Below are 27,217 nucleotides of genomic sequence, written 5' to 3'. Positions count from 1 at the left end.
TTGACCTGACTCTGACATGAGAAGCTGTTCAGTCTCGGAGCTCCTGTAAAGCAATAAATCAAACAGTTTACGCTCATTATTAAGTGTTGTTTGTGGTTATCTCGTTATGTGACATATGCTTGTTGAGAGTTAGACTGCTGATTTTTGTGTTGCTGGTTAGCTTAGCATAGCCCAAAGAGTGGACACAGGGAAACAAAAGCAAGAAGGTCACCGGTTCGATCCCCGGGTCGGGCGGGGGCCTTTCTGTGTGAAGTTTGCATGTTCTTCCCGTGCATGCGTTGGTTCTCTCCGGGCACTCCGGCTTCCTCCCACAGACCAAAAACATGCTCATTGGTGACTCTTAATTGTCCTTAGGTGTGAGTGTGAGCGTGAATGGTTGTATGTCTTTGTATGTTGCCCTGCGATCGGCTGGCGCCCGGTTCAGGATCGTCGGATATAGACAATGGACAATGGTTTTTGCACAGATAAACAAACAATATATAATGTGTTATGTTCATTTGTGATGCTGGTTGACAGATTTAGTTACTTTTGGGCAGGGTCAGGCTAGTTTCCCCCGTCTTTTTGCAAAGCTGTCATCCTTAGCATACATCATGAAAGTGGTGTGACTCTTCATGGAATTCTCTACAAGAAAGCAAATAAGCGTATTTCCAAATGTTTAACCGTTCCTTTCAGCTTTACTGTATCAGTATGTCACTGCTGCCTGCGTGTAGCATCACAGCTGAATACGGGTCCAAATTCACAACTAATTTTTTCATCAGCTTAGGTTTTAGGTTTTAGCAAGTAGAGAAAAGCAGTCTGCAGGATTCAATTTGACAGCTCTTGGTTCTCCCATTTTAGTGTGTATTTATGTGTGTGTGTGTTTGTGTGTGTTAGGAGACAACTATCATGTGTCTCCCCAGATTTGTTTGAGCTTTTTTTTTCTCTGCATCCCATTTTTTCTCCACACTCTGCTCAAACACCTCTATCTTTCCAAACTTCACGTCACCGCTCCTCTTTATTAGCCTTCCACCTGCGCCTCTTCCTCCTTCCTTCTCATGTGCATCCACTCATCGCGCTCCCCTCTCCCTCTCTCTGGGTGGTGGCCCAGTGGTAGTGGAACAGTGATTTATGGTGTACGGCTGTTTGCTCTAAATGGGATGTTTTATTCAGTGGTGGGAGGAAGTCACTGCCTTCTCTGCCGCTCTACACAGCCTTGCATTAAAACACATAAAACAAGCGCACGCTCTCACACACACACACAGTGCAAAAGGATGATTTACTCTGACATTTCCTCTTACATTTAGAAAACAGGCTAAGATGAGGAGAGACAGGCGGAGATGGACAGAATGACAGGCGCATATGCAGCTGACAAAGAGTCAAACGCAGAAGAAGAACTTCTGTAGTAACTGTGGAGTTAACTGTTGTGTGTGAGTGTGTGTTTGAAGTCAAGGTCACCCCAGTGGGCCGCATGTCTCCCTGTTGTCAGCTCGCATGCTGACAGCTGTGCGTACGGTTGCGAGCAGCAGAAATGGAAATTTGTCTGACTGTCTCAGTGTCGGTTCAAGTGCGTTAAAATGCAAGCTTGCGGGTGTGTGTGCATGCACAGAGTGAACGTCGTGTGTGTGTGTGTGTGTGTGTGTGTGAGTGTGAGTGTGAGTGAATGTGAATTATGCAGTGAGAATAACAGTGTGAATATTCATTAGCTGTGTACTAGTGACAGTTACCCATGTACCTGTCACTCAGAGTCTCAGGTGGGTTCATTTTTGTCAATACTACACACACACACACACACACACACACACACACACACACACACACACACACACACACACACACACACACACACACACACACACACATTCTTGGAAAAATAATGTGGTGTTTACTGTACTTTGCCTCTGCTTTGGAATATTTGTATGTTTTTTTGTTTTTATTCACACCATGCATTCATGTTTATGCAAACCTCTTTGAGTTTATATTAATGCAGTGTGTTTACTCGATGGTTGTGGTGGTGTGTGTGTGTGTGTGTGTGTGTTTGTGTGCTGATTTATTTAATGCATCTGTCCCTAGGAGTCATCTTGTAGGCAGGATAGACTGCAGCCTGTCTCCTCTGTGTGTTTATGACCTCCAGTCGATGCTTTCGTGGCAGAGCTCCTGATCCCTCTGCTTTAATTCTAGCACAAGTCCTGCTGGAGAGACAGGTGCGCTAAACATGACTTATCCCTCGTGTGCCCTTACCATTGGAAACTAATTGAACCTGTGTGTGTGTGTGTGTGTGTGTGTGTGTGTGTGTGTGTGTGTGTGTGTGTGTGTGTGTGTGTGTGTGTGTGTGTGTGTGTTTGTGTTGTGTACCCCACTGTGACTGTCTCTCTGCACTTGAAATGCATGCACTTTCACACACATATATATCCCTGGAACTAATTTCAACTTCATTCTCCCTCTGCGATCCGGAGAGCAAAGACAAGTCATGCAATAGCTCAGCGTGGAGCCGTAAACACGCCGGGTGAAATGGGGCTCGGAGAGCATGCGGCTCTCCCTGAGCCCCCCAAGAATATTCAGATAGTTTTCATTTTCCACAAGATTGGCTCTGGGCAATGGCCACTAGCTAGAAGAAGAGATGGGAGACAGGAAAATCTAAAATAAGAGGACCCGTACTGGGGAGGGAATATGTGTTTGTCTTTAACATTACCATTTTTCAGTCCCTCACTCAGGCTGAGAACAAGCAGGTTTACAAGAGGGATGACAACATATTGGATGTAACCTGTTTTTGCACGTCTCTCATCTCATTGGCCTGTTTGTCCGTTACAGCATTATATTTCTGTGCATTAATGTGCATTACCTGGTGTGCTTGTGTGTTCATAGAGCCTGAGGTGCAGAATAACACCTCAAGAGACACGCTGGAGTGAATTGTAGCAAGTCAAGGTTAAGAAACAGGTTTTCTGAAATAATGGGGAGAAGGACAGAGAGTCATAAAGAAAGTGAACAAAATGAGTGAATTTCTGAAGGAAAGCTGAGGCGAGGATGTGTAGAAAAGATAATTGGATGTTAGGAGAGTAGAGGAATGGGAGCTTTGGCTTCCTCTTTAAACTCCAGAGTTGAACCTTAGTGAAGGAAACCAGTTTTGAAACCGCCTGTTCGACAATATCTTTGTGTGTTTTCTCCCTCTGTTTTCCATATGTCCTCCATTACTTTCTTTTCCCTGTTCGCCTGACAGCTAGGGCGTGTTTTCAATGCCTCTGTATGTACATGTATGTGTTTGCATCATGATTAGTTTGTGTGTATGTCTTTCCCAGCACTGTTACAGCTTCTCCTATACAAACAAATCTAGTTACAGTGTAGCCATAGGGCTGGATGGCAGAGAGACAATCCCACTTTTAAAGCTACTAGCAGCCTATTTTTAGCTCAGGCAATCACAGCACTTTCATTATTACTCAATAGGGTGGAGGCATGCAACTCATAATCTCTCGTCATCTGTTCTGCCTCCGGCAATAAATGCACGCACGATTTTGTACGTGCACACACACACACACACACACACACACACACACACACACACACACACACACCAGCTCAGTTGCTTATCCCTGCATATTGTCTCTGATATGTTCAGAACTGTTAAAAGTGGAGAGGAGGTGTTCATTAATACAAATCTGTAACACTGGCATCAATGAAGAAGAAGAATTCATTTCTGTGTCTTCTATACTCTGATATTCTTATCGTCTTCTGGGAAGATCAACATCTGCTGTGAGGGAAAATGTCTTGGGATTAGAGAAGATGATTAAAAAATATAAATATGTGCTGAGGTCGAGTAAGACCTGGGGAAAAAATTAAGTAAGCAGCTGCTTAGGATCCCGTGGACAGCTGGGGTTGACAAGGGAACAGAAAAAAAACTACAAATTTGAAGTGAATTATTTCATGGCTGTTTGGGCTTTTATATTTGCACTTGATGTCTCCAGGTAGACATGACGTAGTGGAATAATTGGCATAACACTGTTTATTTCATGCATACATTTGCTATATTGTGATAAATTACACAATAAATCCACTGCATCTTTTGGATGATACAAAGCTAGCTTTTTTTTTTTTTTTTTTTTTTTTTTTTGTTATTAAAGTTGATAAGTTTTAAAACATCTCGCCCAAAGACTGCAGTTGAAAATTAGCCAGCTGGCTCACACTGGCACATTTTCAGAACTTTTGATTAATGTGTGTTGTCGTGATTCAGAAGAAGAAAAAAAAAAGAAGAAAAAAAGTTGCTCATGCTTCTGATGTTCATTTTCAGAATTCTGATTTAATGTCAAGGCAATAATTTGTTTTTACTCTTTATCATGGTTTTTTCCTCATATCATTTTTTTGTATTCACCACCTAACAGTTCATAAAAACGCGATGACCTGCCAGGACCTTCTTGAAAACAGTAAGATGAATTTTAATCTTTTTAATCATGTGTTATGGAATTGGTGCACATCCATCCATAATGACAGGAGCACGAGCGAAAACATGATCGGTGCACAAACCTGTGAGATGACTTCACCGACAGCTCCAGACAACCATCTGTGTCGGGCTGCCGTATCTGCACCCGGTCTGCTGATCTGTACCGAGCGTGATGTGCGACTTTTCACCCGCCTTCTGTCTGGAGCCATCTCCACAACTTAGCACTGCAAGATTTAGATAGCAGTACTTTTTCGATTTAAAAAAAGAACCTAAAGATCTGTGGATTTATCCGAGTAGTTCAGAGAAAGACAGAGAGAGATAATGAGAAAGAGCCAGGAGGAACGAGAAGCAGGGCTCCCCTCCTCCCCGCTCCCACTGTCATGCTCGTGTGTTTGTGGGTGTGTTGGACAGGCGGAATGGCTTGTTTATGGGCAGATTAATTGCTTTTATGGCCTTGTTTCTCCCTGTGAATGGTGCTGGGTGTTTTAATGAACACCCACGCCGCCTGCCTGCCTGCCTCACCAGCCTGCCGTGCCATTCATGCTGCTGCTTTTTAGAGCATAGCCAAGCTTTAGCTAGAGCCCGCCACAGCTAATGCCCGACACTCGCTGCACAGGTGGCTGACTTCGCCGGGGTGTGTGTGCGGCTGTGCACTTAGCCTCCCTAAGAGGCCCGGCACAGGTGGGTGGTTCCACTCGGGGCCCACAGGGCTGAGGGCGAGCAGCCGCTAACTGGACCGTGACTTTAATCATTTCCTGCTGAGCTGAGGAGAGCTACGCCAGGCTTGCCACGGTGTTAAGCTACGCTCATAGACACAAAGATTCTTCAAAAGACTTTCAGAGGAGGAGATGGAGTGATAGCTTTGAGAGGATGTGAGAGGGGCCATTTAGTGAAGAGGTTGAAGGAATTAAGACTAGGTAAGCGCTTTTCACGTAGCGGCTTTTCACGGATCAGTTAAAAATCAAGCAGAGTCTCTAGTTCTCCGCCTTTCCCTTCTGACTCCATCGCTTCTAATTATGCATTATTTGTCTCTCTCGCTTTTCACCTCCTCTTCTCTCCTTTTGTCTTCGTCCCTCTTCCTCTCTTCCTCTCTCTCTCCCTCTTTCTCTCTCACTCTCATTAATCAGGTCTGCAGGCTTTCTCTTTCTTCTGGCTTTCTACTTCATTAAGCCTGCAATAGCAATGGACCACTGCTAATGGACAGTCTGCATTAACTCACAGCTCAAGCTTGGCTGAAATTGTGTGTGTGTGTGTGTGTGTGTGTGTGTGTGTGTGTGTGTGTGTGTGTGTGTGTGTGTGTGTGTGTGTGTGTGTGTGTGTGTGTGTGTGTGTGTGTGTGTGTGTGTGTGTGTGTGTGTGTGTGTGTGTGTGTGTGTACACTGTATGTGAACTTGTGCATATATTAATACAGTTTCGCATACAGTTTCATAACTATTACTGTAAAGAAAAGCTGCTTTATGTTTCTGTTTCATTGCTCATCTGTGTGCACTTCTCGGGTGGCAGTAAAGCAGCGAGCATGTGGACAAAAGCAGACATCATCTTGACCTTCACTCTACCCTTAAAGGTTCACCAAGCGATACGCGTCCTGTGTTAACATTGATCCAGGAAATGGCTTGGCCTTGCAGGCTACACATTTTAAACTGAAAATCTGCATTATAAACTACCTTTTAAATTACCTGCACCTACTGGTCAGGGTGGATCTAACAAAGGCAATTTGGAATTCCCGTGTTTTTCAAGATTGACTTGTTTTATGGACTAAAAATCAGGATGAACGGGCCTGCGCTGTGCCTTACAAGTTCCCTAACTTTTTATTTAAGAGCGATATTAACTCACTGGAGGGCTTTAAATGGATAGTGCCAGTTTTCTGAAGTGTGGCTGTTTGAGGTTCTTATGCATAGTATAAGCAGCACAGCAGATGGCGGTCAGTACGCCCCCAGTTTGGAGGAGCACACAGGAGTAGCAGCGCAGAAGCTAAGCGATGCACGGCTGTGGACAGGGTCGGCCGTACGTTGCTTTGTTTCCATGCTGGTACTTCTCACCAAACAGGAGGCATGGTGACCGCCATCTACTGTCAGGAATACACTGACTGTGCATACTAGTACCTTGTACAACTACTCTTGCAAAACTATCCCTTTAAGGCCAAATAGCACTTTTAAATGTTATTTGCTTTGTAGTTGCAATTCAAACTCTTTTTCTGAGTGGACCTTGGTCCCCGTCCTTCAACCGAGAGCTCAGGAATCTAGTTTTGAAGAACTATGGAAGGCTCAAATGAAGCTGAATGCCTTTTAAGAGGTCTTTAACAAAACTTGTTTAAATGCAAAATGTATTTCCAATAGGATCATATCACCGTAACTAAAAATTCCCAGAGGAGCTACTCTGCAGCTCTTTTACAACTCTTTCCACATCTGCCTTTACAGTCTTATCAAGCAACAATGCCGATCCCTCAGTTTCACCGTAATGCCCAATAAAAGAGACTTTATAGTTGCATACATTTACCTTCAGATCTTTGCATATATATTGCTCTCCACCCGGCAGTACAGTCGTTAGTACAGTGGTGTTCTGCTCGGCTGCGGTGGAGGACAGGTAGTGTTGAGTGGTGTTGTAAAAAAGAGCTGCTTTACTGTGTGTTTGTTCTGGCATGTTAACGGCGGGCTTTACGGCTCTGATTATGGCCCACCAGGGGAGCTGGGAGTACTAACTACACAGGGAAAATGCTGCAGGCAAGAAGTACAGGAGGCAGTGTCAGTGTACATTACCTCGGGGTGTGCATACCTTCACTGTGACAGTCACAAAGATCCTCTTATGATACATTGTTCTCTATTTCTAATATCTGCTGCGAAGGAAAAGTTTGAGCCTGACTTTCTCACTTATATCATGATGGCATTATGAATCAACAGCATTGCATATCACATGAATACACGAGATGATTTCATCTTTTGTAGAGGTTTGTTCTGCCTCCTCGCACCTTTGTCACCAACACAAATTCCTGTTACATGATTGTACTTAACAATTGAATTGATCGCTATTCTGGTGCTACAAATCGCCCACAGCTCACGACTGACGAGCGTGAATGACAGAACTTTATTTTCAGGTTTCTCGATAGTTTATTCACACAACCAGCAAACTTTATGGAATTAATGAGACACACACACAGAACTCGTTTCAGTTTCTGCTCCGGCCTGACACCACACAGATGCTCAGTCTGTTGCCCGGACAACCAGGGTCCTCTGAAGTGAGTGTGTGTGCATGTGCGTTTGTGTGTGTGTGAGATGTGTTTTACTGACATAGTGGGGACATGAATCTGTCCACAGACTCATGTTGTGGGGACTCGCCTTCCTTAAAAGTAAGTCACCATCATGCAAATCATTGAATTTTAGGTTGAAGGTATGGATTAAGGTTAGGGTTATGGTTATGGTAATTCTCCAGGAAATTAATGTAAGTCTATTTAATGTCCCAAAAGTGTGTGTGTGTGTGTGTGTGTGTGTGTGTGTGTGTGTGTGTGTGTGTGTGTGTGTGTGTGTGTGTGTGTGTGTGTGTTTGCCCCTGGCAACTCCTCTCATCTCCAACAGCTGGTATTGCCCACAGACCGGCCTGTCTCCACAAAGCTTACTCCCTCCCTTGAATATATTGAGCTATTATGTGTTTGTTAAGCACAGGAAACTGACTGAAATGCACAACAAGTCTCTAAACGCCACTCGCAGCCTTTCACCCCTCTCCTCCGTCGGCACACTGTATTCATTACCTTGTCATTTGTTATTATTTTGTAGTATACGGCAGTGATGCGCTGTCCTCCGTGGCTCTCTATTAGCTTGTGTGACTGTCTTTAGATTTTCTCCCCGCTCCATTTCCTCTTTCCCAGTCTGCAGCCCTCCTCTGTCTGTGACACCATCAGTCATTAGCCTAACCCCAAGAGCAGAAAGAAGGACTGTGTGTGTGAGAGAGTGTGCCAACCAGCTCTGATTGCAGGTTCACTCAGGGACGACATTGCCAGTGTCTGGATACTGAATCCCTATAGACATTGGGGAAAAAACTACACACACACACACACACACACACACACACACACACACACACACACACACACACACATACATGCGTGCAGGTGCCAGAAGACACAGTGTCTGTCCAGGAATGGCTACAGATAACAGCACCCGCCCTCCTTTCCTATCAGTCCCACACACCCACACACACAACACACGGTGTGCTGACAGCTTCTGTGTCCCCGTGGCAGAGGAGAGCGATGAGGATGTGTGTGTGATGGCAGAGATGGTGCCGGCTGGCTGGCTGGGCCAAAGGACCCCAGGGAGGCTTGACTGATAGAGGCTGCCTCCGCGCCCTCTGGATAGCTTGTGTGTGTGTGTGTGTGTGTGTGTGTGTGTGTGTGTGTGTGTGTGTGTGTGTGTGTGTGTGTGTGTGTGTGTGTGTGTGTGTGTGTGTGTGTGTGTGTGCGTGTGTGTGTGTTTGTGAGAAGGGGGGGTATGTCGTATGCCAGATGGTATGATTTTGTTTAAACCAGTTAGGTTACCATCAGTGGAGGACCAGGTCATGACAGCTTTTTGGCTGAAAGGTGACTGGAGGAAACTCCGAGCCTCAAGGTTATATCATTATTAGGTTAGGAGGACCTGGTCGTTGTCCAAACAGAGCTAGCAAGAAATAATCCATGCATGTGTTTATTTGGCTGATTGTCTTTGTTTGCTTGATGATGGCTGACATATTGTTGTTAGTTCAACGCACTGACCAAAAAGGCTGTGGTGAATTGTAATGACGTACAGAGACTAAAGTGACACCCTCACAATTCATGTTTTGTCCAACCAATAGTACAAAACTCAAAATCCATCCATCCATCCATTTTCTATGCCGCTTTTCCCTTTCGGGGTCGCGGGGTGGCCGGAGCCTATCTCGGCTGTCAACGGGTGGGAGGCGGGGTACACCCTGGACCGGTTGCCAGCCGATTGCAGGGCACATACACACAACCATTCACACTCACACTCACATCTAGGGAATCTAGGGAGTCACCAATCAACCTAACGAGCATGTTTTTGGTCTGTGGGAAGCCGGAGTGCCCGGAGAGAACCCACGCATGCACGGGAAGAACATGCAAACTTCACACAGAAAGGCCCGACCCGGGAATCGAACCTACGACCTTCTTGCTGTGAGGCACACGCACTACCTGCTGCGCCACCGTGCTGCCCACAAAACTCAAAATCATTAAAAATAAACGAAAATAATTCAGATAATTAAATAGAAAAGCAGCAAAACTTCACACCTGTGTAGCTGGAACATTTTTACATAAAAAATGACTTCAACAATTGAATAGGCTTAATACAGTACAGAGCTGTTTTCAGCTTTACTTTTAGGAGCAAAGAGGCTTTTTAAACCTGCTGGTTTGATGTAGATTCAAACTTCGCATATTTTGATTGTTTTTGTTTTCATATTAGTTTTATCTCTCTTTGTCTTTATTTAATTTTGAAGTACAGCTACACAATTTTGCATGTTTTTAGTCTGCGCCATGTAAATGAACTAGAATTATCTGATTAACTGTACTTTAAAAATGCAGACTGTAAGTGTGCGTGTGTTTGTGCTCCATATAAATGTCCGTGTGCAGCTTTCTGTCGACTGTGTACCAGAGTTAATTGAGTTCATCAGGAAAACAAACACAGCTGGCCAATGTTCTGCAGTGCTGGAAGACGACAGAGTGACGACCCGGAATCTGTTGCCAGCACTTCACATCAGGAAGCTCATCAAGTATTGAAGAGGAAAACCAACTTCGACTGAGAGACTGTGGAGGGAATTCAAGACAAACAACAAGAGATGAGAGTAAAGACAGAGACGCAGACAAGTGGAAAAGCACGAGAATGTATCATGTTTGTTATATTGCAGGCAGAGAAGGAGAAGATAGTGGCCTAAGAGCAACAGAGTTGGAAATATAGTGCAGCAATGAGGAGGAAATAGATTATGACTTTCTGTTTTTATAGGCTCTTTAGATGTGTGTATGTGTGCCCCCCCTCTTTGTCCATCACTCTGTCCCCTGAGCTGAGTTAAGGGGGCATTTAGAGGAGCAGGAGAGCTATTTAAATCATGTGTGTGAGTGTCAGTATGTGTGTCTGGATCAGTTGGAGGTACAAGGGACAGATTTACACCCCATGTACAGGAGAGATGAAGGCCATTTCCCAGGCAGGCCATTTCTCTCTTTTCCGTGTTTCTTTGGCTGGCTCGCTGGCGTTGGTCCAGTTTAATTTCTTCAGAGCCCACAGGCTTGTTCTTTCACCCCCGTATACCTTCTTCTCGCCGCCAACGAGGAACCCGCTTTCATAATCTCTTCCTCTTCAACTCCTTCGCCGACTCTCGACCAAATCACTTCTGCCTCTCTGCAAAGTGCTGAATCTTTATCTTTCCCCTGCCCTTTGTCCCCTGCAGCTGAGGTATCTAACCTTTCAGGGCGTCAATCACTCAGCGTCTCCCTCGCCTGTCTCCTGTGTTGTCTCTCCCCATAACACAGCTTTTTTTTCCCCTTCTTCCCCCACAAGCTCAATGAGTCTCGTGAGTTGATCGTCCTGCGAGGAGCGCATTGGTTCTTTTCTTCAAGTCAAGTCAGGTTAAGTCCTCCTTGATAGTCTCATTATAGAAAGTGTAATGTGCAGCCAGGTTTTAAAACTTTATATTAACAAGGCAGCAGTGGCACCACACACGACTGTGAGACAATAAAAAAATGATGAAAACAACTATGAGGCAGTAAAAACAATAACACAGTAAAAATGATATAAAAAATAGAAGCATAGAAACCCTGAGATCATATCAGAAATGAGGTAGCGTAAAGTGCAAATAAAAGGCGGAGAGGGCGGTTGTTGTTGTGCATGAGCTATTCCATGTTCAGCATATCGATAGCTGTAACCTTTTCATGGATTTGTCCCGTTAGCAGGGGATCTATATCTGCAGCTGGAGACAGGATCTCAGATCCTTTGTACAGAGATTGGTCAGGACAGTTTAAGATGGCTTTGGCCTTCCTAAAGACCTGCCTCTTGTAAATATCCCCAAACTGAGCTTGATTCAACCCACCTGTCCTTCATGGCACATCAAGGCTGTCAAGCCTGTGTGTACGGCCATCAATACAAAAGAATGAAACAATTTTTATCAAATGCATAAATGCAAGAGTCGTGAGAGCTGCGAGGATATTAAAAGAGTTTCATTTCCACAAGAGAAAAACTCATTGCTGTATTTCCCGAGGTGCCATTTATGTTAAGTTGTAAACACAGTTTTCTGCCAAGCATTTAAAGTGTCATTATGGATGATTTTTAAAATCAGCACTTGATGTCCTTGGTACAACATGCAGCTGTAGAAAGGTTCAAATAAGGTGTAAATGCATGTAGCTTTACTCTTGAAATCTGAAATATGTCAGTCTGAAATACGTCCACTATTTAAAGTATTTAATCTAGGGTAAATATGTGAACAATGGCAGGTTTAAGTTTCCACGTTAATTGGACCAAAGCATACAGTCAGACTTGTGTCTGGCTATGATTGAACCCAAATGCCTTTATCCCTGCCTGTTGTTGATTGGCACTAGGATTTGCTCTTGTATGCCTGCACGCACCAGTGAGATCCACCAGTAAGCCTGGATGGCAGGGATTGAATAGTGGTGGAAGCCTTTTTCCATGGACTCCTGCTATATGTATATGCCGCAGCCGACCCTGGTGGTATTTCTTCTTAACACTGCATGCCCTCTGACCTTGCATCCGACCATCTACTGCATCTAACAAGGAAGACCTCCCAAACAACTATTGCTCCACTGGGCCCAGTACATTTCTCAGTGTGATCAAATCATCATTTCTCCCCTTTTCCATCTATATTAACTCTGTGCTTTCTCTCCTCACTGCCTCCTCACGACTTTTATTTTCATTTAATTTTTGGAAAGTGGAGTCCGGGGAAAAAGACAGATGAAAGAGGGGGAGAGGGGGTGAAGGAGGGATGGGTAACATAAGAGAGCTAGTGGTCTGTATTTGGCTGTCGGTAGCTCTATTTCCTCTGTTGTTGTATAGTGTAGTGTGGGTTCAAGGTCTCTTCTCCATCAGCATCTCTGTCTTTCCTCCTCCCTGCATCCCTCTCTCTCTGCTCTGCCTGACTCTACCATAAATCCCCAAACACACACATTTGCACACACACATACACACAAATACACACACCAATCAATACAAGCCTGCTTGGCACTGCCAAAGCCCAAAATGACTATAGATTTTCTGTCGACTCTGCCACTAAATTATGCAAACCTCTGGTTTATGTTCCGGTACTTTTTTGGCATTCCCACTCCAGACACGGGATGGGGTTTTCCACTGAGGCAGGGATGGAGGGATACAGGGGTGGGTAGCAGAAGAAGGTTTTTGCGCAGGACCAGATACGTTGTTTTTGACTTCCCTTTTGTTACAGAATAATTGCAGAATGTGTACTGTTATAGAGTTTGAAATCAATATGTATTAAGATCGTTGTAAATGTCCTGCTGAAGTCAGGCTTTTGTTTAAGTGGTGAATAATGCGCTCCGGATATCAGTGTTGCAATTTCTTTTGTGCACATGCCCACATACACGTGATAAATAATTAAAAAGGGATGCAAAGGTAAAGAGAAAAATGAGTGCTGTACATCCTGCTGCACATTATAGAAATTTGTTTATTCACAACCTTAAAATTGGGCTCCATAACGGTCTTTAATTACACTGTCTATCATCCATGTGACCTGAGTTTGTGCCAACAAAGATCCATAATTACAGCACAAATGTCAACAGACAATTATTCAGCCTCAGAGATGAAAGTGCCTGCAGCAGTATGCTGCAATCAACATGATGTTTTTGCTCAGATGTGCTATTCTTCTATTTGCTATGCAGTCACATCAGATTCAACATAATCTCTGTTTCTACCACTGATATCTTATTGCTTACCTCTTTCAAGGGAAGAGTAAATAAGGAGCTACGTGAGCTGAGGATGTCACCTTTAGCTGAGCTGTTGACAGACAGGCTGGTATATTAATGGAAATGCTTCTGCGTGTAAGGTCGTGCTCGTGTGTGCATGAACGTGTGCAGTCTTTAAAGCACTTAAATGTACGTTTGTGTCTGTCTGTCATATGTGTGTCTGTGTGTGTGTGCCTGCTTACGTGCTTGAAAGTGTGTGAGGTGGGCTAGTAGTTTGCCTGACCAGGTCATCAGTAACTCTAAGGGGAAATTGAAATGATCGGCTCATTCAGTCCGCCAGCAACTCCATTACCCAGAAGCTAACAATCTCTCTCTCTCTCTCTCTCTCTCTCTCTCTCTCTCTCGCTCTCTCGCTCTCTCTCGCTCTCTCTCTCACACACACACACACACACACACTCGCACTCTCCCCTCCTTGTTTATACTCAGCTCATCCCTTCATCATTGCCACTCGCTCATTTCTCTCTCTCACTCATTTGTCTCATCCATCACTCAAGTTTTTATTCCGCATCTCACTGGCTTGAAGTTATTTTAGCATCTTTTAAGCTCTTCTGTCTTTATTTCACTTACTTTAGCTCTTTCTTTGCATCTGCTCTGCTTTGCTCCTGCCAGTCTCAAAATTCCCAAAAGGCACACTTAAAGTCTCTTTAAAAGTGTCTGGATGTGTATGTGTGAGAGTGATGGACTGTGTAGGAGAGAGACAGCTTTCTGTCCAAGATAGCATTAAGTCGGATTTGGAAAGGCCGAGGTGACATTGACTCTCAAAGCAGCAGAAAGTTCGGGGACGTTTGGCTTGTGCAGAATCCACGTCCGCGCCACAGTTACGCTTTCACAGATTCTCTTTTCATCGGAGAGGAAGTGAGAGAGAGAGAGAAACAAACAGACAGAAAGGGATGAAAAACAGCCCCTTGAAGCGATCATTGATCACTAGTCAAAGTCCTTGATTCTGTCTAATGAGCTGCTTGTTCCTTCTGGGAGGGAGAATAATGAGAAAAACAACACTGCCTGCCACAGTCGAATTGGACACACGGCCAAACAAGACAGACCTTTTTATTAAAAAGAAAAAGATATGATGCTGGTGTGCTTCGACAGCAACTTTGTGTTTAGCTGAAATTCAGTAAGACAGTGTTTCAATTAGATACATGCTGTGTATATGTGCTCATTTACACTTCAAAAGGATACTTTTTCTGAGACCCTTTCATAGTTATTAAGGAGAGAGCATATATATCGCTATATAATGAATATTAAACACCAAGACCAAGCGCCAAGTAATCACTGCAGTGCAGCCATTTTTCTTAGTGTGGTAGTTCATCTAATAGATGTAATGTATTTCTTAGTGTGAGTCTCTTTATAGGCCAATCTGACATCTAATAGATGCAATATATTCTTTCATGCATACTTCATTATGCAGTAATGGAGCAATCAAACAAGAGTCAAATAAAAGTGGGGGATTTTTGCAGGTTTCACTGTAAACACACACAGACACACACATAAATACACCGTGATGCTGCTGGTAGCTGCTCAGTGCCCTGATGTGACCCTCTTGGCTCATCAGGAGGAACTGCTCCACTTAAACTTTGTTGCTCCCTTGTAATTGAATTAGTCTGCTCAATTATGTAGAGGCAGGCCTGTCCTCATTACACAGCACTATTAAAGCTCGAGGACGGAGCTGAGGGAAGGAGAGCAGCCGGCTAGGAGCGGAGAGCGGAGCTAAAAGTCGTTTTAGTCAGCGTGTAAAGTTTCATCACTGTAATCTCCGACGTATCTGCCGCATCTGTGCAACAACTGTGCCATCGTTCATGAATTATGTCCCGTCGTATCAGTCTGTGACTTTCCTCTTCCACTCTCTGCGCTGCTGGGCCAAATGAAAACCCTGAACCAGCAGTTTGGCCGACTTCTTCCAAAGCTTGCTTCACTAGCTTCTCAAGAAAACGTCTAACTGAGCCAAAATGCTGCCAAACAAGTTGCTGCAGGGCTCCTTGAGCGAAGCACAGTGTTCACACATCTGCCAAACTTTCACTTACAGTAGCACACACACCTACACTGCGGGGATCTTCTCTTACGGCGAAGGATTCTCCCTCGGTCTGCGCCACGTCTGAGTTATCATTCTTTCTCATTTGTGTCTCTTTGTCTCTGTTTGTTTATCCTCTCATACAGGAGCAGCTGAGGAGCCTCCAGAGTGGCTTCAAGCATGTTAATGAAAGAGGTTTCCAGCTGCAGAGGTGGGTTTACACAAACACACACACACACAAGAAACACAGAGGCAGAATGAACAGCCAGCTCTTGTGTTCCTGTGAAAGCCCATTTCCCTGCAGATGGGACCAAGCCATCGCTCTTTAATTGCTGATAACCCAGACTGAGATTGGACCTGTGTGTGTGTGTGTCCTCTGAACGTCCCCTACACCCCTTCCCCTTCTCTCCCGGCTCAGTAATCATCTGACCATGGACCTAGACAACAACATCAATATCAACGTGCCCCCCGTTGAGACCAAGGTGTTGATGTGAGTACGTCTTTTATCTGCAACTGAAAAGGAGCAACTGTGGATTTATATACAATATGTCTAATCTCTTGTGAAATACAGTTTTTCCTCCTCTAAGAGTGATTAGAATTAAACATTATAGGGAAATAATAGAAATAAGAGATCACGGGAAAGAAAATCACATTTGTATGTAGCCTGTCACAAGTGGTCACAAATAGACATGACCTCATTTTGAAGGTCAGAAGCCAAAAATGTTGGGAGCTGCTGGTCCAGGCGGGCTTGGAGTAGTAATTAACCTTAATGTTAACGCTTTAGCCATTCATAAATTTATCTAAAAGTTGACTGCTCATCCACGTCCGTGCTTACATGTCGTCTCCTCATCGCTGCGTGTAGCATTCAGCGGGCCTGGCGTGACTTCCTCCAGAGGCAGGAAGTGGAGAAGAGGAGCCCCTCCCCACCCTCCCTCTCCTCCTCTGATAAGATGAGCATGTCCATCAGCATGACGACCCTGTCGGATGGCAGCACCCCGGTAAGTCCTGTCTATGTCAGACATGTTCTCCATTATGAATTCAAGGCAATCAGTCAGCGCTGTGACTGACACGTGCACCAGGCGGATGTGCATCTTTGCTCGGACAGTTGAATAGAAAGGACTGTTAATGAGCACATGCAGTGATTTTTACTTCTGTGCATCAGCTGTATCAATGAGGCTTTGCGTGCACAGACTTGTGGTATAATGGGCTGTTTTGTGCTGCTTTATGTGGAGAATATAGGGCAGTGTGCATAGTCCCATTGCTGTCCAGAAGGGGGCATCATCTCTCAACTAATTGCCTCAGTATGCAGACTCACAACCAGCCTCCACTCTGGGAGCAGAGAGTAAATATACAAGGATTTGCTCTGACATACACACTTTCTCTCGCAGAGCAACAACACCCTGAGAATCGAAATCAGTGAAAACAGCCTTTCTCATTCAGCACATCTCCCCGTCATTTAACCAGACCTCAATAAATCCCCAGGATTTTCTCTCTGCGTCTGTTCTGGTCATTATAATTCTATACTGACGTCTCCTGCAGCCTTCTGGCTGAATAGCAAGTGTGTGTACACTTCTCTGCTAATCTCTGAGCCTGAAGTCAACAGGCAGGTTAAATCTCGGAGACGACTGGGAGAGTTGTGTGTATGAGCGCACTTAGGTGGTACTTGTCCACTCAATCGCTACAGAGAAAAGCTTTTACACAAAAGAGGACTGTTTGATTTGGATTCTTGCGGATAAAAGGGGGTCAGATGGGTTTTGAGCGAAGAGAATTCAGAGTGGTGAGTGACTGGAATAGATGTGTGCTCTTTTCAGAGCCGCTGGGTTTTACAGTAACACATGATGTGAGCAGCTGATGGTCAGCGGTCAGGCCAAGGAGGCTGAGGGTGAAGCTCTCTGTTAGGTTATACACATAACACATATACAGGACTCACACATACACATAGTGAATGTTGGTTGCGTTCAAGATCCTTTGGGACGGCCAGGAAATGCTGAGCTCAGTGACTGAGACGGTCTGACAAAAGCAGATGATCGTGTGTGTGTGTGTGTGTGTGTGTGTGTGTGTGTGTGTGTGTGTGTGTGTGTGTGTGTGTGTGTGTGTGTGTGCCCGCATTAGCTCCCTAAGGTCAAGAACGAGAAAGGTAGGGAGTAAAGGAAGATGAAAAACAGATGTTGGTTCGCCGGTTTAATTTGCTGATGCTGTAGATCGGCTCTCCTCTGTGGCAGACGGAGACTCAGCTGCACCTCTCATATGAGTTCATGACTTTTATATATATATATATATATATATATATATATAAACCTGATAGATTTGTGGCATCATACACTTTCTCTCTCTGTCCGGTCTTTGATGTAATGCATTTGGAGAATGTGACAGCTCCACCCTGTTTGAATTTCTAACATTTTCGTTTCTGTCGACCCAGCGAAAGATACGCCGTCCACGATGGGCTCCGCGCGTTCATGAATGCACACATACACACGCATGCAAGAATGGAGACGCAGTGATGTGGCGGCCATTTCTAAAGTGATTGAATTTGTAACCTTTGTGCCTATAGCATCAGTCTTTGACAAAACCTTGCCGCATGACACCGCGCCCTGTGTGAGTGCATTTGCGTACGACACGCTTGTGTAGTCCACGTCAAACCGAGCTACAGTATTTTATCATCCGCATGTGTTTTTAAGACGGATGAGTGTGATGCTCTCAGCAGCGTGTGACTGAGATGGAGTTGACATGCGACTCTTTACTGTGTAAATGATCTTTCATGCTGTAACTTAGCTCACTCATTGCCATGGCAATCCTGCAAAATAGAGCAGCTCTGGATATCTCTCTTTATGATCGATCCCTCTGCTCCATAGCAACACCGTACAAGAGGGAGGCAGAAATTATAGGTTTCATTAAAAAGGAACCTAACAAAACTCTGGCTTTTATGCCCAGATATGAATCAGCTGTCTAAATTTTATTGTTTCATGCTATACCCTCTTGACCCCCCCACCGACCACCTAAACGTACACACAAACACGGGAGACGAGCACACACACAGACACAGGAGCACAGACACCCCGACCACTGCAGCTTTAATTTCAGACTGTCTCGATGATAGATGTCTTTTTATAACCAGACATCAATCAATACTGTTTGGGAACTGGCCGAGTGTTTTTCTAGCTGGATTGCCACTAAATTACCAGAAAAATGAGGATGAAAACAAACGCCCAGAGAAGATTTAAACCTAGGCAAGATGTTTAGTGTTTTTAATTGTTAAAACTTTGAGATGTTTTGATCATGGATTTCAGAATAAAGTCCACTTTCCTGCCTCGCTTCTTAGCTTATTGCTGCTTATGGGGTATGGGAGCTGTCCATGGCCTTGGTGCTGAAATGATGTAGTAGCCACTTTTGGACACTAGAGGGAGATCTTGTATCACAGTGGGGGGAGGAGGGGGCGCTACTCTCAAACACACATGTTGACATTTTTTGGGAAAGCAACAACCACAAGATCTTAACTTTGGTCTGAGTTTCCTATTAAATGTATTCAAATATGTGAAAAAGGACAAAAAAAAAAATATTTTTGCTTCTTTCTTCAGGCATGTATATCTCTTAAAACATATCTGGGCCTCATAATTTTACAAACATCCGTCCTTTGTGCATAAAACATTGAAATTTTATATTGTGCCATGTCAATTCAACCAGGGTACGGTGAAGATGTGTTTACTGTGCGTGCGTGCGTGCGTGCGTGCGTGCGTGCGTGCGTGCGTGCGTGCGTGCGTGCGTGCGTGCGTGCGTGCGTGCGTGCATTGGCTGGTGAAGGGCACACAGGGGCAGGTTAGTCCATCTGGCCTGCTAAGGTGCACTGAGACTGGGCTCGAGCAGAGCAGCACCACCTTCCCCGTCTGCCAGCTGTCATGTCTCTCCATCTCTGCCCTCTCCATCAGTGCTCTCTTAATGTTCCCCTCCTCCCTCTCTTTTCTGCCCCGTCATAGTTTATTTTTGCCTTTGCCTTTTCATATTTAATGAATCTCTCTCTCTTTTTCTCGTCTCTTCCTTTGTACTTCTCTCAGGCCTCTCTGCCTCTCTCTCTCTCTCTCTCTCTCTCTCGCTCTCGTCCTGTTTGTCTCTTTGTCGCTTGCTCAACCACCTACTGTTCTCTTGGCTTTATCAGGTCATGCAGCTGTAGCAACAGCTATGGAAGCCTGGCAGGAGAGATAAAAGAGGTTTGGCAAAGTTTGGAGTTTTTGTGGAGTTCCTGCATGTCTGCTCTTTATGGACACGTACAGGTGCATAAAGCTGTAGTTGACTCCACAGAGATAAGAGACATTCAGTAGTGTTGGACTACCTATTCAGGTCTCCAAGGTTAACTTCTGGGCCTGCTACAAGATGTCCTGAAATAACCCACTGACTTTGCTCTGGCTGACTCAAATTCATCATTTACACAAAGTATAAGAACAGATTACTGAGCCAGCAGCCTGCACAGACTGCACCCAGTGTCAAAGCATTTAACCCCTCACATTCACTTTCACCCATCTAATCCAATGCAGGGTGCAAAACGTTGCCCTGTCACTGTGCTCACATCATTTTAATCCTGCCAGTGTTTTTTCTATTCACTGTACAAGCCAACTTTCATTACTATGGATGGAATAAAGCTAGAAAAGGTCACATATAGTATCACCCCAGTAGAGTGGTTATTACACTAAGGCCTCAGCATCGTTATTGTATGAATGGCTCCCCCTCAGGCTCACAGTGCCCCTTATTCTGCTGTATTTATTGTACATTAACCTCATGGTGTACCATTCACTGATAGTTAGAGCTCGCTAATCTTCACATAGTCAACCACTGCAACTTTCTGTTCAGACTTTAATATTGTTGAGTTTATTTCAAGGTAAAATCAGAATATTTATTAAAACAATATATCTAATCTTAAGTAATGAGGGGGAAAGAAACCACAAAGCTAATCTAATATTGTTAAGCATTGTAAACATCCATGTAAATCACTTTGAGATATGATATATTAAAATAAATATACAATGCAGAATTCATTTAACAGACAATAACCTGTTGCAGATAATGTAAAGCATAGATTCTGCATAAAGCTTCAGCTTCCAAGACATGAACACAAGTCTTTCTGCTTTCTTAACATTGTTTCAGGAAGATCATTCTTAATCATAACTGTCTGCTACCAAGTCGATGGTCTGCTGCACACTGTCACCCTTCCAAGCAGCGCCGTCTCCCAGTAGCCTCTCCCACTTCTCTTCCACCGTGGACCAGAACATCCCTGTGATGATTTATGGTAATTATGCAAATGCAACATAAGGCTTTGGAAATTAATGCTAACCCCCACCAGTCTCTTCGTCACTGGAGGACGGGTGTAACTGGAGCCAATGCTTTTACAATCCTGTTACTGTAATACCAGGGACAATGCAAAAAGCCTAGGTTGGGCGATTAAGGATTCCCTTGAATTAGTTTAGGTTTATTGAAGCCTCATGGAGGCAATTCACGTGTTTAATCATTCCTCTTCATTCATTAGTTGCAAATTGATTGAAGAGGCAGCCTACACGTGGCTCTATGCTTATTCCTCGGGAGTGATGCAGGGTCTGTAGGCAGACTTAATTGACATAATCCCTCTTGTCATAAGCTCTCACCGAGATAAGATGTACTGTATGGTGTGGGTGTGCTGGGTCTCCACCGGGTCTGAGGTGGGCCAGGCAGAGTGACAGCCATGGCAGGATGTGAGAAGAACACTGCAAAACACCAGCCAAGGTATTGATTGACAGGATCATTAGTGACCTCTCACCACTCCATCACCACCTTACATGGAGAGAGTCTGGCTGTAGATCTAGAAGCTACAGAATTTACATCCTAAGAGAATATTCGCCTTCTCTCTCTGTGCACTCCAGCTCTGAGTTCCTCTATAAACGCTTTAACTCCCTCCACACATGGGAAGGACATTTATATGACTTTTATAATTATGTATTAGAGAGCTGGAGCCTTCTGTATAATAGTGTGTAATGGGGGGCAGCAAGGCCCGACTCTCTGCTAATCACCTGTCAGCAGCATGTCAACTTGAACATGGGCCCTTTCACACCTTGGACATGTCATGTCAAACACTCTCTGAGGTGTGTAATATCCATTACATCCACGTGACACGCTGGACGTGATGTGTATGAGAGGGATGGAGAGGATGGGGTGGAACTAAATGCGCGAGTCTTAATTAATCAAACCCTGGAGCATGTTCTTTCCAAGCATAAGTGCCCAGAAAAGCCAGTTCAAAGTAATACTGCATCAGTTTAAAAAATGGTTTTGCACTGTTTTCTGCATGATATCTCTCTTTGTGTTTGTAGGACAGTTGTTGACTAATGTTAGCAGCTCTTGCTTCAGAGTGACGTCATGTTGCATTTGTATTATCTGGGAGAATCCACAGGGGGTCACTGTTCTGCTACGTTGGCGCTGACTCGCTAAGTAGCAGGGAGTAGCCGAGGTCCAGTAAAACCCTGGGTCAAAATGGATTAAAGCTCTTCTCTGGAGGGTATACCGCCCATTCTGTACTGGACATCAATACAGCATCAATCTGGATTTAAAAGCAGGATGCGTGCAGACTCAGAACACCTGGTCCAAATTGTTGAAACCGCAGGGACTCTTGATGCTGTTGTGTCGAGGACACTCTCAGCAGGCAAACACCCCCTCTGATAATGCCCGTCAAGGGTCTCTTCCGCCAAAGATAATAACCCATTATCAACATATTTGTAATTAAAAGGAGAGGTGAGCTGCTGTTTTGTATTTCAGTGGCTTATCTAGGATCCTCTCTCTCTCTCTCTCTCTCTCTCTCTCTCTCTCTCTCTCTCTCTCTCTCTCTCTCTCTCTCTCTCTCTCTCTTTCTTTCGTCCTCTGCCTCTTCTCCTTGAGCCTTTTAATTTCATGACACTTCAATTAAATATTAAAGTGTTTCAGGATTACGTCAGACTTGTGAACAAGCTGCTGGGTTTTTCCAGACCGCCTTCTATATATAAATTTCCTCCTTCCCTTTTTCTCTTTTTTTCCAATTTTAGTTTCGACTTGTTTTACTGGCATGACGTATAAATCTGTTTGTGTTGCCAGATTATGCAGAAATTAAGAAAGTGAACAGAGACGATGATGGTAATGAATCCAATGACTGCTACAGTATACAATATGTCATAAATAATGCACCGTGTGGTCTTAAAGCGAGTCACCTATGTAAAAACCTAAGGGAGAGCGGTGACTCGTTGTTGGTGGATGTAAATGTATTTTTCTTGTTAACAGTTTTAAGTTTAGATTTTGCAGTGTGTCTCGTCCACACCCACCATAAACAGTGAACATTGAAAATCACTGAAATAATGAATGCAAATGTAAACATTTCTGTTCAGTGCGTTGTCTTGGATGGAAAATCCAGATGTGAGAGCTTTTTTGTTTTACCCAGCTGCAGCTGCTTTGTTCACGTATGCTCTTTGCAGTTAATGGATGGTACATAGACTGCCTTTATACACTGCTTTTCCACCTTAAGGGACAAAACGCTTTCCAATTTTAGATGGAGAAGGATGTTCCACCTTTGACAAGTCTAATGATGCCCTTATCACCCCATAATCTAATCAAAAATCCTTATAGATAACTTTAAAACCAAATTACTGTATGTTGCGAGTACTCTATATTAGCCTTAAGGCAGCAAACTGCGGATTGTTTCTGTGCCTCTTCTTCTATCTTTTCTTTTATGCTCTCTGTTCTTATTCTCTCTCCCTCTCTCTCATACCACGAGTGCCTTTCTCTCCCCTCCAATCCCACAACCACTACCACATTACCTCATTGATCTCTACTCACCCAGCAACACGGTCATAATTGATCATTAATGTCTGATTGGGGACAGTGGTGATATGAAGAGCAGCAGATTGATACAATTACGAGTCATCTTACCTCTGGAATCTATTGATTGGGGCTTTGCAGAGGTAATCAAGGCCAGATTAGATGTGAAGTGTCAGTCTTCGTTCTGAGGACAGCATCCATGTAAGATTCCTCTAAGAACTATAAGTGGATATTTGGCCTGATAGATACAGGACACAGTTTGCTGATACATATTTTTGCAACAGCACCAATAGTGTTGCAGGGTATATAATCCACTGAGCACCATTTATTTTCTTTTACTTTTACATGTTTCATAGAAAAGCTGTTAGTAATATAAATCCACAAGCAGTGGATATCTCATTTTGGAACAAAGCATGATTGCAAAATGTAACAGCCAAATCTAGCTCATTAATTTTGCTGGTGCATTTGTTTTTGCCATTAAAGTAATGTTTAAAAATGTCACCTGAGTAGAGATGAGGGTTAAAACTGCTTTTTATGCCTTTGAAATAAGCACTGCCTCCTCATTACCAGTACCAGTGGTGACGATGTTTTATTAATGGATGAATCATCAGTGGTCATGCTCTCAGCCTCACACATAAACTCAGGCACTCACACACATACATATATACGCTTGCATGTAGGAAGTAAAGAGCTAATGGAAAGTATATTGCCTTTGTATGTGACAAGATATTGCACATACTGTATATGTCAAGAGCTGTTAGATGTGTGGGCGTGTGTGCATCTGTATGTGTGTGTGTGAGACACTGGGTGCAAAGGAACAGCCTGCAGCACTGTGCATATCCAGCCTCATTTACCAGATTCCACTCCTCCATTATCAGCAGGATCATTATCCTCTCTGCTCTCTGCCCTCGCTGCCTCACTTCTACTGGGACTCAAGGTGGCACACAAAAATATCAACACACGCATCGCACTCGCTCACACTCACCCTGAATGCTTATTATGCTGCACTCTTTTACACGTGAACCAAAAAAAAAAAAAAAAAGTTGTGTGCATGTGCACGTAGACAGTAGGTGCAAAGTTTCGCTATTTTTTGCCACAGTATTCCTGTGGCAGTTAAAAAGATGGCAAAATGAGGTTAGTGTGGCTGCTTGTGTGTGCGCTCCTGACACATATGGCTTGTAGGCCACATCTGACGCTGCATTAGTGTGCAGCAATTTATGGAGATGTGTAGATCTGAGATGCGATTAAGGTTTCAACTCTGCTGCCAGTGGAATACCACTCACTCATTTTCTTCTTTCACGCACATGTATATTAGACTGCTGAGCATGATTGAGTGCACTTTATGTTGCACATCAAGGTCATATATACATTATGTGCTCAAGAAAGAAAATATTTATAATGTCTGAAATATGAAATATATGCATATGTACACAAGCAGGGATACCGGGACATGGCGTGTTAACCATGGCTTAGAAAAAGATCTGTGAAGGGAGTTAACAGAGAGAGTAACCCACATTATTTCATTGCTGCTCTTGAGTTTTCCCCTCGTAAAGTATTTCTTTCTTTGATTGTGTATACTGCTGCCTCATCCCTGTTTCTTGTCAAACTGACAGCCTTCTCCCACTCCATTCCCGTGATTTTCACTGCCTGGTCCGAAATCCTATTTCTGAGAAGTTCGCTGTGTTGTTATTCAACTTGAACAATCGCATTGCTTATTCAGCCCTGTGAGATCCCACTAATAGTCACAGTGGCTGCTGAGGCGTGGAACAGTAGGTTACACCAAACCGACTCTGGAAATATATTAGACAGCACGCATACATTGTTGTGTATGTGTTTGAGTGCGTGTGTCTGCTCTCTCAGATGTGACCATCTAAGCTGTGATTTTTATTAAAATACTGAACATGCAGTCTGTCTGAGAAGGAAAGAGGGAGGGTGGGGAGTTTTGTTGCTCGGTTTATTGGTTTGGCATTTAGAGACTGGAGAAATCCAGGGAAGAAGGGAGGGAAATGTATTGAACAGAGGGAGATAAAAAGAGGGGCAAAAGAGCCTATTCTCCTCCCCACTGAGAGGCCTGGTCTCCAGAGAGAAATACACTGATTTGTGAATAATGAAAAGATGGAGAAGAGGCTTCCTCTCTCTCCTTCTCACCCTCTCTTCTTCTCCTCCTTCCCTTTCTCTCACTCTAACCTCACTCCCTCACCCAGAAAATCCATCTCTGTAATAATGTCTGTGTGTAGGGAATGATTATGGAGCAGATAAAGAGAGAAATCAGCCAATAAAAGGAACACAAAAACATTCTACAGTGTTATCATCACACAGCCACTCTGCGGGCGAATGGAGATAACATGTTATCGTGCAGTAAACACCTAACCTCTTGCAAAGCACAAAGTCACAGCCTTCTCCTGTGTAACTTTCCCTCCACTTTTACAGCAAGTTTGCACATCATGCATATCCAATTTAGCAAAGCGGTAACAAATAAGTGAACTTTGTGCTGAAGCGATGCAGGCAGGTGATGATGCAGATTACAAAGTAAGTTTTGATAAAAGAGTTTTAAAGGAGACCTACAGATGGCGGGAATGAGGGAAATTCCTGAGTTGTGTAGAGCTCCTTCATGCCTCATTAGCCCAGTTAACCGATATCAGCTGTGCCGTCCTTATCATCGCCTCCACCACTGCCTCCTGTCACACAGGGCACATCCCTGTGCACCGCTGATATTACAGGGCATCACTTGGGCCTCCTTATTTAACCAGCGACAAACAGAAAGGGCAAGGGGAGCAAGCAGAAGGAAGTCTGCCTTTAAACTGTACTCACAAGGAATAAGTAGAGGAGTGTGGCAGGGGAAAAAAAGTTGAGAACAAGCGAAATAGAGGAGCTGTAGGATGTGAAGAGATGGAACAGGGGTGAGGCAAAGTATCATCAGGAGAGCAGCCATGGTGCAACGCTGCACCTGCCTGTCGCGAGGGAGACTTCACAGGAAGCACGGTACAAGCCGTCATTCACAGAACATTACTCGGGAGAGCAAACTGTTGTTAGCATGTCAAAAGTGGGGACAGGAAAACGGAGGCGTAAAGGGAAAGATGGTAATTAGGGAGAGGAGGCAGCGTTTCTACTGAAGTGCAGGATGCTGTCGAGATGAGGTCTGATTTTACGCAAAATGTCATGGAGTTTTAAGGTGAAGGGGAGAGCGGTGCAGGTGTGAGGCAGTGGCAGAAGGGTCACATAAGGATAAGGGAGAGGAGAGACTTTGAGAAACGTAAACAGGGAAGCCAAAGAAAAGCAAATGGAGGAGTAGGGTTGGTGCAAGGGTTTGAGAATAGCCTGAATGTCTTCCTCCTTTCCACCAGCTGCATCTGGGGAAACCATAAAGCAGTAAGACCCATCCAGTTTTTCTTGGTTTTGCCAAAACAAGTCCCTCCACTCACTCATGCCCAGAATACCTCCCAGGGTGGACTCCTCAGGACCACCTCAGTTGGCAAGAGGAGCAGAGACTGAGTACAAAGACCTTACTGGATTTTGGATAGAGAATCTTCTTGTTTCAGATCTTTCTCTTGGTAAACCAACAGTTTGTGGCTCTTGGTGAAGACAGGAACAAGCATTTAACCCACAAAACAAACTTTTCTTTGTGTTTAAACTCCCTCTTTGCTGCTACAGTCTGACATGTCAGCCCATGTTACTGCAGCTGCAGTATTCAGTTGCACAATCAATCGTGTTCTCTCTCCTGAGGAACATCCCGGGATACCTGAACCCTCCTGCCTCCTCACATATTTAGGCTGTTCCCATTGATATAAATGGGATGAACAAAGTCTAATGCAGCACAGTTCAGCAGTATCAAAACTAAAGCCTCCAAAATGACCACAGAATTGAATCAACACCTCACTTAAACAGTTCCAAACAAGATTTATTGTTGGGTTTTAGCTAGCTCTACCTACAGTAATAAACTGGCAACTCAGTTAAGAGTTAATCATGTTTGTCAAAATCAACTATCAGCTTTTTTCAGTTCATTTAGTATTCAGGTTGTGTTTGTTTGTGTATTCAGTATGATAGTACAAAC

General features: G+C 44.1%; 1 protein-coding gene across 2 annotated transcripts in view; it reads left to right on the top strand.

Annotated features, from left to right (window-relative positions):
• Positions 1-27,217, top strand: part of schip1 (schwannomin interacting protein 1) — a 211,371-nt gene that overhangs the window by 58,078 nt on the left and 126,076 nt on the right. For both annotated transcript variants that reach the window (XM_070971065.1, XM_070971066.1), the window contains exons 6-8: positions 15,516-15,580; positions 15,788-15,859; positions 16,232-16,367. In XM_070971065.1, the coding sequence (XP_070827166.1) occupies positions 15,516-15,580; positions 15,788-15,859; positions 16,232-16,367 (273 nt within the window). The remainder of the gene's footprint in view (positions 1-15,515; positions 15,581-15,787; positions 15,860-16,231; positions 16,368-27,217) is intronic.

Source organism: Chaetodon trifascialis, chromosome 9 (assembly GCF_039877785.1).
Source record: "Chaetodon trifascialis isolate fChaTrf1 chromosome 9, fChaTrf1.hap1, whole genome shotgun sequence".
Lineage (NCBI taxonomy): Eukaryota > Metazoa > Chordata > Actinopteri > Chaetodontiformes > Chaetodontidae > Chaetodon > Chaetodon trifascialis.
This window is presented reverse-complemented; position numbering and strand designations above follow the sequence as displayed.